Source organism: Rissa tridactyla, chromosome 1, assembly GCF_028500815.1.
Source record: "Rissa tridactyla isolate bRisTri1 chromosome 1, bRisTri1.patW.cur.20221130, whole genome shotgun sequence".
In the NCBI taxonomy this organism is placed as follows: Eukaryota; Metazoa; Chordata; class Aves; order Charadriiformes; family Laridae; genus Rissa; species Rissa tridactyla.
In genome coordinates, this window is record NC_071466.1 from 149,574,045 (window position 1) to 149,583,515 (window position 9,471).

Consider the following 9,471-nt stretch of genomic DNA (forward strand, 5'->3'; position numbering starts at 1 on the left):
CTTTCCAGGCAACCTATTCCAGTGTTTGACTGCCCTTCACGAGGGAAAAGTATTTTCTTATGTTCAGACAGAATTGTCCATGATTTAACTTATATCCCTGTTTTCACATGTTTCCCTAAGATGATAGCATTACTGTACTCTCGGGGAAAAATCCAAAAGAACAATAAGGACAAGTGTGAATATAAAAAAAAATAAATATATGCATGAGTAAATATACCTCTAACTTTTCTCCTTTCCATATGGAGTGCATTACATAAGCTTTTCAGCATAACATTAAAGGAAGTGACAAGTGGAAGAATGGCAATATTTTCTTTAATGAAGAAAATAGTATTTGTAACCTTGAAAGAGTAACTTTTTTATCCAGTCTGGAGGACTAAACCGAAGCTTTATACAGATTCATAGCCAACCTCTGAGATTTTCATGTACGACCAAATATTTCAGGCAGCATGTTTAATTTAGGAGTTTTCACTGCTTTTGATTTTAGAGACTCACATTTACATTCAAACTTTAAAGAATAAAAAGACACAAAGCTTATACAGATCAAGGAACTTGCCACCCTCTGTACCAACACTAAAACATTCTTTTTGCTTTCCCTCTGTCTAGTACAAACCCAAGACGCTGGAAAGGATTACGTAGTTAACTTGGTTGCTTTTCCATTCCATGAACCCAATGCTCAACAGTAAGATACGAGTTTTGAGAGGCATTTTATTTAGACAACTGAAAACAGTTAAACGTTCAGAAGCAGCGTACAATGAAACAAAACCCGAACAAAATACTTTTAGTACATAATCCCTTCTGTTCAACTAAAGCCAAATTGTCCAACTTCCAAGAAAAAAAAAAAAGGGTAAAAGCCATTGTACCTCTTCTCCATAATAACGAAAACACACTACAACGAGTCTAATTGAAATTGGAGAGACTGGATCTTGGCTTGCACACTTCTTTGAAAAGACAGTAGGCAGTTATGCTAGAAAGACAGCAAAACTCTACTACTTGTCTTTTCTTTTTTTTTTTGTTTTTGAATACTCAGTTCTCTTACAGACAACACCTAGCCAGTTCCACCGCATTCTCATCAATTACTGCCCATCTTTGCCTTATGTAGAGAGCACACTCTGGAAGGCTGCTGTTTATCACTGTTCACTTGATTTAGTCTCATATGTCCATATGTCGCATAACAGTTGCAATAATCAGGCCTTAACTTCAGGAGTTGAGCTGTAGACTGAATCTGAGTTTTCAGAGGGAAGATCTTCTGCAATTAAATAAAAAGGGTATTATTTAACTTCACCTTAGATATAAGAACCAAAGAAACATTGCAGGGAGTGCTTAAAGACCAATTCAATTTTTTTTCCCATTTAATCTGATCCAGTTATTCTCCCCTATCTGTTCAGTCTGCACAGCTCTAGTCACTAGTCTGACACTTACCACATAGTCATTTTCAGGAAAATGCACTCAAAGATCTTTTGAGAAGAGTGAAAAATGTTATAAGGTACCTGGGGGGAAAACTACTACTTCCATACTAAAGAATGCTACCATCTTGACTGATCTTTTAACACTTAGCTGAGTTGAAGCTGGCAGGTGAATGCATTACCTATTTCCTCCTCTGCAGTTCCTGGAAGGGTGGTCCTTGCTTTTGCTGCTTCTGCATTCTCCTCTTCTGAAGAAAGAAGGGAGAAAAAACAGTCAATACCTTCAGTTCCCCCCACTCACCTTAATAAAAAATAAAAAAAAATCTCCACTTAATTTAATGTTGAGGAGAAACAGCTGGGTAAGCAATCCATTAATGAATACTCACTTGCAGTTTTCTAGACATAGCTCTCCTCCCAAGTTTATAGAACCAAAGTACAATATAAAATAAAACTATCATCCACACTTCGTTCTAGAGAGTCTTATCTCCTTAAGATTTATAAAAGTGGTATTTCATATATCTTGCTCTTTAACATAAAAATACATCAGACTATTTGTTAAATATCCACAAAGTGTCTATATATTCAATAAGCTTACAGGCTTGAAGTTAATTGCTTAGATGACAGCTACAAAAGTAAATCCTTAACTCTAACAGACTTGAGTGGATATAGAGACTGTCAGAAGGCAGTACAGTTATTGCATGAAATTGAGATGATTTTTACCACTTACAATAGATATTACTTAAAAAGTGCACGAGAAGCAGTCAAGTTTCACCAGGAAGAAGCGGACACTTACCAGGAACTACACACTTCCAAAGACCATAGGTTTTCCCTACTGTTGTCTGCCACAGCCTTAGTGTACCATCCTCAGAGCCACTTGCATATAACTCTCCATCAGGGCTAAATCTCACACAGTGAATTGGACCAAAGTGTCCTTTGTAAGATTCTATAAAAGAACATACCAAGAGCATTAATTTCAAATTTCAGTGAGTAACTGAAATTAATTAGTGAAAACTGATCAGAAGACAATAAAAAATACTGAGGGGACACTTTCTCAGCATTTAACTTCTGACGCAAAACAAAGCTTCTATTAATTGGTAAATCAGCAATCTCAAATTTACATAACATATCAATGTTTTATTAACTGCAAGAAAACAGGTGCTTATTTACTCAAGGCAAAACTACAAAGCAAGCCAGTAGCATGGAATACACATGCTCTTGTTCCTTCAACCCCTCACTCCACACACATACAATTTTAAACATGGACAGCATCAAGAGACCAACTTCAAACTACACTTTTTTTTAAATATATTTGGCCAATAATAAGACCACTACAAACATATCACATTTTTCATAAAAGCAAGTAGCTGCAACTCATTAGACATATGTAATAAATGCTATAGCATGACACGCAAGTTAACATATAGCTTGCTATTGCAGCAATTACGGAATGCCAACATTTATTTTTTTTTTAACGGGTGCAAAGTGCTGTTTAATGCAGGCTTTAATTGTTCTAGAAGAATAATGTTAGGTATACTGAGACAGGAAAAAAAATGCTTAACTGATAATATACCTCTCCATCCTCTTGCACAGCATGGTATGCTAAGACCTTACGTGAGTATACAGTTTCATTTATTAGTCATTATTTCATTAATCTAACACCCATTTCAGAACTCATTTTTGATTACAGAAGACAAACATACCTAATTCTTCTCCTGTATTATAGTCATATTTATAGAGTTTAAAATCTTCACCACCTGCAACCAAACATTCTTTCGCAGGGTGAAGTGATGCAGAATTGATTGTAGCAGGTGCTTCAAATGATTTAATCTGCTCTAGACTGAGGGGAAAAAGTTTGTTAACAAAGTTCATTGAAAAAAAAAAGTCATCCTGAGAGCAAAGAAACTGTGACTCTACTAATCACAAGTGCTTTTAAGAAAAACAGAAGACACCCACACACAGCTTCTGAAACAAGTTTTTATACTTGCAAATCACGCTCATCAAGTTACAAACAAGTTCAGAATAAGCAAAACAAAAGGCTCGCATATTCAGAACTACTTTCTGGAACACTACTTTTATGTGTGTAACCCACTTTCTTAAAACATCGTAGAGATGTACAAATGATTAGTTCTCTGAAAAGCACTGAAGTGAACCCTGGATGAAACTTATTTAACCACAATTACAATTAGTGTGAAATATGAAAATGGCACCAAACCTTTAGCATCTTATACACAGTTAGGGTTCACTATTTTAGAAGAGGGTAGTTGTATCACACTCTGCCTCTGACAAGATGGCAAGCAAAGATGTCCACTAATGCCAGTTCTGACAACTTCATGATTTTGGCCTCGTACAGTCAATTTTTACCCATAAACAAGCCCATTACTCAACCTGCAAAAATTCTGTGTTTTGGACTCACGTTTCTGCACTATGAAAAGCAATAGTCTTCCCATAGGTTATCACAAGTATCTGTCCTTCTGGAACATACTCCATGCTGCTCACTGACATTGCAACATTTAGTGCCTTCACTTCGGTCATTGTACTCCGGTCCCAGAGGCTTAGGAGGAAACAAAAAGGAAAAAAAGACTCTCAGATTACTTCAGCAAATCAAACAATTTTCACCTTCCATCCATGGCAAAATCTGGATCAAAAAAGCCACCTAACAAAGAATGTGGTTTGATTCCACAGGTACTTCAGGCATTCGGTGGCTTCCTTATCTTAAAACTTTGCCTAGGTGAGAATGAAGTCATGCTTACTTTAAAATACTGCTACTTTTGAAGCTTAATGCAACAACGTTAAACAGTACCATGCTATTTAACTACTCCAGGATTCTCTTAGAGATTAAAAACCTTGTTACAAGTCTCCTGAGCAATACAGCTTTCTAGAAGTAAGGCTTAAAGATTCCATTCTGCCTTTTTACCTCACAAGGCAAAGAGGTACTAATGCCAATTTATACAAAGAACAGAGATTCATTTAAGATAATATAGTCTCCTACCCAGAGGCGCAAGAGCTATCTAAATGGAAATGAAATGAAATTGTTTTGCTATGACATGGTAAGAAACTTTGTTCATTAGCTGACAGATGCATTTCTATTTCTACAATTCAGAGAAAAATAAAGACAACCAGGCTCTTGCCTATCTTGAACACTTGGAAACTGAAAAGAACTGGAGCTGAAAGGAAACTGCACCAGCGACTTCACCCTCCCATCCTTCTTTCCACAAAGCAGAAAAGACCATTCTATGTCTCTCTCCTTTGCGCCATAAATATAAGAATGGTGAGACAGCTAGGCGTGAGATGACACTGGTCATATCAGCCAGAAAGCTGAGGAAGCAGTAAGGCACATCTTTTCTGGACAACTTAGTCTGAGGGTCTTTATGAATTCATCACCCCAGCAGGTTTCAGTACATCTCATACCAATTTGGCATAAAGTAAGCAAAACACTTAACTGTAACTGGATGAGCCATCTTATAAAAACACTAAAGCCTACTCAATTTATCAGCATGGCAGAGAAAGAGGTCTCTGTCTATCAATAGTGCACTGTTTCCAGACACTCTTCCCAGAGAAGACAGCGGCCTATGCCTTCTGCATCTTTTAAGGCTGAAAGGCAGAAGACAAGGCAGCAATACCTCAGCACAATCAGTACTGACATCTATAAATTCATCTTCCCTAGGATTATGAAAAGCATAAATTTATTCTACTATGCATTTCTCAAAGACCACCTCTTCCTAGCAGAGACGACACATTTATGGGGTAAATTAGAATTATAACAAAAGTTACATCTCTAACAGCAGATAAGAACTGTACTGGGCATGCAGCTATAATAATCTATCATCAAATAACCTGTGTTACTTATATCCTTTACCAACAAAACATAACTATCTTCTCACATAGACTACGACAATACATAAAAGTAAACTTCTTGGAAAACTGAAAGTTACTTTTTCTTACCGGACAGTTTTATCATCAGCTGAAAGAATCTGTTTGTCATCACTGCTCCATAAAGCCTTTTTAATGCCAGAAGTATGTCCACTGACAACATCAGGTTCTTAAAATAAAGCCAAATATTTTAATACATCTAAGAAAAATGAAAATATCATGCAGCAGTCTAGGAGCTTTCTTAAGCTATATGTATTTCCATTTACTAGAAACCATAAAATTACTTCAAGCACTTATGACTTATTTGTAGATCTTATTCCAGGAACAGGATAAATGTAAACTGAATATCTGATTGCCTAAATAAAAAAAAGCTTCCGTAGATCTTATTTCAGAAACAGGATAAATGTAAACTGGGTATCTGATTGCGTAAATAAAAAAAGCTTCACTAATTTAACATCAAGGTTCTCTAGCTTCATACCAATCATCAGTAGCTCAGTATCAACATGAATTTAAACATACTTAAGTATGTGGAGTCTTTTTTCTTTCAGATGACTAAATTTTAATTATTAGATCTAATTCTAGTGAGTCTATGTTTAACTGAAACGTGCTACCTTTGAAGTCCATTATAGATAAACTTTAATTCACTTGTAAAAGTGTAAACTTAAAACATACAGATTATCTTACTATAACAAAAGGCTATAGACACTACATTTGTAAAACAATCCACAACTTAATCTTTTGTGATTCATAGCAGAAATTAGCTCTTAATTTCATAACTTTTGTTTAATTCCAAAAAGCAAGAATCAGTTCTAAAAACAGACTCACCTGCTTCTGGCTTGCTCAAGTCATAGATACGCAACAGTTTATCTTGTCCACCTGTTAACAGATAATTGCTATCCTGAAACAGAAGTTATAAAGGGTCAACTCTTATTTTGAATCAAAATACCAGCCTTCACCTGTGAGTCTTAAAATAACAGTTCTTTCTCTCAGACAGCCTCTAACTCACTTCTTACATTTAAGTTATGATCTTAAAAACTAGAAGCAGTATACTAGATTATTTGCCTGTTAAGATACACACACAAAACGCAGAAGAGTAACTAAGCGCAAAACATACTCAAGAGCTTCCCTGGTGAAAAAGGTATAAAGGTTTTTCATACCTGTGTAAAATCCACACTTTTGACAATGTGTTTGTGAGCCAATGTGATTAGTTCATCGCCTGACACAGCATCCCACACTTTGCTAAACAGCAAGAAAAAACATTTCTGTTTTAGTAGCAGCAGGACAAATCAACCTGAACAGTCAGATTAGTTTGTAAGCAATCTTTCCTGACACCATTATAATATTTCATCATAAGTGATACATTCTTATAAGTTATGACCCAGTTAGTCAATGAGAATACTTTCTATGCTTTTAATTAAGCTTTTTTTGGTACTAACCCACCATTTTCCTTTATCCTCTTCTTCAGAATAATGTAGACTAATCAGCATTTTAGTTTTAAGACAAGTTCTTCTCTGCAACTAAATAAAGATTGCTCTCTACTAACAAGATTCAACTTGCCAAATATTAATATACGCTGCAAACAGCACAAACAAACAACAAAAAACATCAAAGAAATAATTCACTAGAATTTTCACAAGTTTTCATGTAATAAAAACAGAATAACTGGTAGAACCAAAATAAAAAAAAAAATATCACTCTTTCAACTCTGGTATAACTACAGTGCCAGAGATCAGGGCTGGTTATAAATGTTATTCTAGCAAACCGGTATGGTAATTAAGTATATTTATCAAGAAGCAAGCATAGTTGTTCACTGGGAGGGAATTAACTGTAGCTGCTTTCAAGAACCCAAAAGTCTTAGTTTTAACTTGGTTAACCATAAATAAGCTAACAATTACTAAAGAAAAACAAATGAATCAGTAATTAACTACAGCTACATGTCACCTAAGAGCACTATAAACTTCAAAGACAGTTAATCACTTACGCTGTAAAATCTGCTGCTGCTGTAGCTGCTTTAGTGGCATCTGTATTCAAAGTAGCACCCCAAACAGCACCTTTATGACCTAGAAACGTGCCAATCCAGTCTCCTGTGTCGCCCTGACGCAGCATAGGCTTACCATCTTCACAAAAACAAAACCAATATTCAGGTAACATGATAAAAAAAGGAAGCTGTTTTACAAAAAGATCCCCTTGCACCAGCATGTGGAAATGCCACATAATGTATGAAGCTATTCTTTGTAAGAGTTTTGCTGAAGAGCTTACATACGCAGCTGTACTTGGCACATGCATCTAAAACTGTATAGACATTAAAATACCGCTCCAAATGAAATAAAAGTTTTCTTTCCGTTTGTGTTAAGGTAGAAGGGAGATAAAAAGGAGCACTTCACCTAGGTTTTATTTTTACTCAGGTTTTTTTTCAGGCAGAACAGGGGTTTGTGTTTTTGGTTTCGTTTTTTCCTTTACTTTGGAACAATATTTTCAGGCCAACAGCACTCAGAAATAATAATTCTTGTGCTTGTAACGAGATGTGTTTCAAACACATACAAAGATGCTGTAAAGACTAAACAGAAAGCTTTTCCTGTGATTATTTTTTCTGGGAGGCTATCAAAAAGTTGTTCACACAAGAAGATGTAGAGTTGAACAGGAAGCACTCCAAGGCAGAAAGCAATGTCCTTTTCAACGTATGAATACATACATAAGACTAACATATACACGTATACGTACTTCAAACTGGAAGAGGATAGATGTAGATTAGATATTAGGAAGAAATTCTTTACTGTGAGGCTGGTGAGACACTGGAACAGGCTGTCCAGAGAACTTGTGGAGGCTCTGTCCCTGGAAGTGTTGAAGGCCTGGCTGGCTGGGGCTTTGAGCAACCTGGTCTAGTGGAAGGTGTCCCTGCCCATGGCAGGAGGTTGGACTAGATGATTTTTAAGGTCCTTTCCAATCTAAACCATTCTATGAGTCCATGTATGAAGGGGAAATGCTATTCACATAACGAGGAGTGAGTTCTCATGGGAAAGGAGGTGGACATCATCATTCTACGTCCAGCAAAGCAGCTGCCCTGGTTAAACGGGAGCTCCTTTAAAAATAGACAGCACATGTGCACAGACAATACAAACGGGCCGTCTTAAAAATAAGTCTTTTCGAGGCTTCCTCCCCCGCCCCCAGTTTGGATCCAAACCGGTCAAACACGGGCTATGAAACACCCCCCACCCCCACCCCAGGCTAACCCACTCATTAAACACCACGAAAATCAGCTGCCCGCTCCCTTTTTTTTTCATTCGGTAACACCATCAGACGGTGTGGCCCTCCGCGTACCAGCGTTTCGCTGGGCGACCAGGGCTCCCCAGCACAGTCGCCCCCCCCCTCCCCGTCCCTCCCTCCCCAGCAACACCCCCCTCACGCAGGCGCGGCGCGGCCTGACGAGCCGCGGGGCGGAGGCGCAGCGCGGCCCACCCCCTGCTCCCCACCCAGACCCCCCCGCTCCCCCGAGGCCAAGGGCAGCTCCACTGGGCAGGCTAACCCGAGGGGGACGGTGAGACCGGCCGCCCCCCGCCGCCGCCGCTCACCCTTGCAGGCGCTGATGAGGAAGTAGCCGTACGGGGTGACGCCGCTGAAGGCCAAGTCCACCACGGGCCGCGTGTGCCCAGAGCACGTCAGCGGGGTTTGCCTCATGGCCATGGCGGCGGCGGGGAGCAGGGGGTGGCGGCGGCGGGACGCGCACGGAGCCTGTGAAGGGACACGAGTCCCCTCCGGCCGGGCAGGAAACGACGATCGCGGCGGCGGAGGAAATGACGGAACGGAAACGCTTCGGAGCGGAAGCTGCGTCAAGCCGGCGGGTGCGCGGCCGGAAGCGCTGTCAGGCGCAGGCGCCAGGGCGGTGTGGGGTTGTGGGGAGCTGTGGCGGCGGGGTCTCTTCGCTGCCGCAGCAGCACCGAGAGGCGATGGCGGCTCCGCTGCCTGACTGAGCGCCTGGCCCTGAGTCCTCAGCCCGCCCTGCGCCCGATGAACTCCTCCTAATGGCCTCTGCCACCGCGGCGTTTCTCCGCGGAGGGGACAACCGCGCTCTCTCTTCCCTCGTCCCGGTTCCTGAAGGAATGATGCTTTCCTGGCCCGAGGGTAGGGCCCAGGGCTCCTCAGTGTGCCTGGATTTTGACGAGGCAGTTGCTGCAAGCCCCGGCCTTGTACTTGCTTTTCA

The 9,471-nt window shown here is 39.8% G+C and overlaps 1 protein-coding gene across 2 annotated transcripts; it reads right to left on the minus strand.

Annotated features, from left to right (window-relative positions):
- Positions 1–685: 685 nt before the first annotated feature.
- On the minus strand, positions 686–9,076 carry STRAP (serine/threonine kinase receptor associated protein). Of its 2 annotated transcripts, none has more exons than XM_054181501.1 (10): positions 8,843–9,076; positions 7,255–7,390; positions 6,431–6,512; positions 6,099–6,171; positions 5,346–5,442; positions 3,817–3,954; positions 3,104–3,240; positions 2,197–2,346; positions 1,586–1,651; positions 686–1,246 (listed from the first exon to the last, which is right to left on the minus strand). In XM_054181501.1, exons 1-10 carry the CDS (start codon positions 8,952–8,954, stop codon positions 1,185–1,187), a joined length of 1,053 nt encoding a protein of 350 aa, XP_054037476.1. In that variant the 5' UTR covers positions 8,955–9,076; the 3' UTR covers positions 686–1,184. The 2 variants fall into 2 exon arrangements, with proteins under 2 accessions (XP_054037476.1, XP_054037485.1); XM_054181510.1 differs by lacking the exon at positions 8,843–9,076 and adding an exon at positions 7,995–8,447.
- Positions 9,077–9,471: the final 395 nt, after the last annotated feature.

Bases quoted from the DNA above. Each gene is read 5' to 3' on its own strand.
- STRAP (XM_054181501.1), bottom strand. From the start codon at position 8,954: ATGGCCATGAGGCAAACCCCGCTGACGTGCTCTGGGCACACGCGGCCC. The intron at 6,513-7,254 runs GTAAGTGATTAA...CTTGCTGTTTAG, and splicing joins GCAGCAGCAGATTTTACAGC to CAAAGTGTGGGATGCTGTGT. The intron at 2,347-3,103 runs GTATGTTTGTCT...GTTCTTTTATAG, and splicing joins TAATACAGGAGAAGAATTAG to AATCTTACAAAGGACACTTT.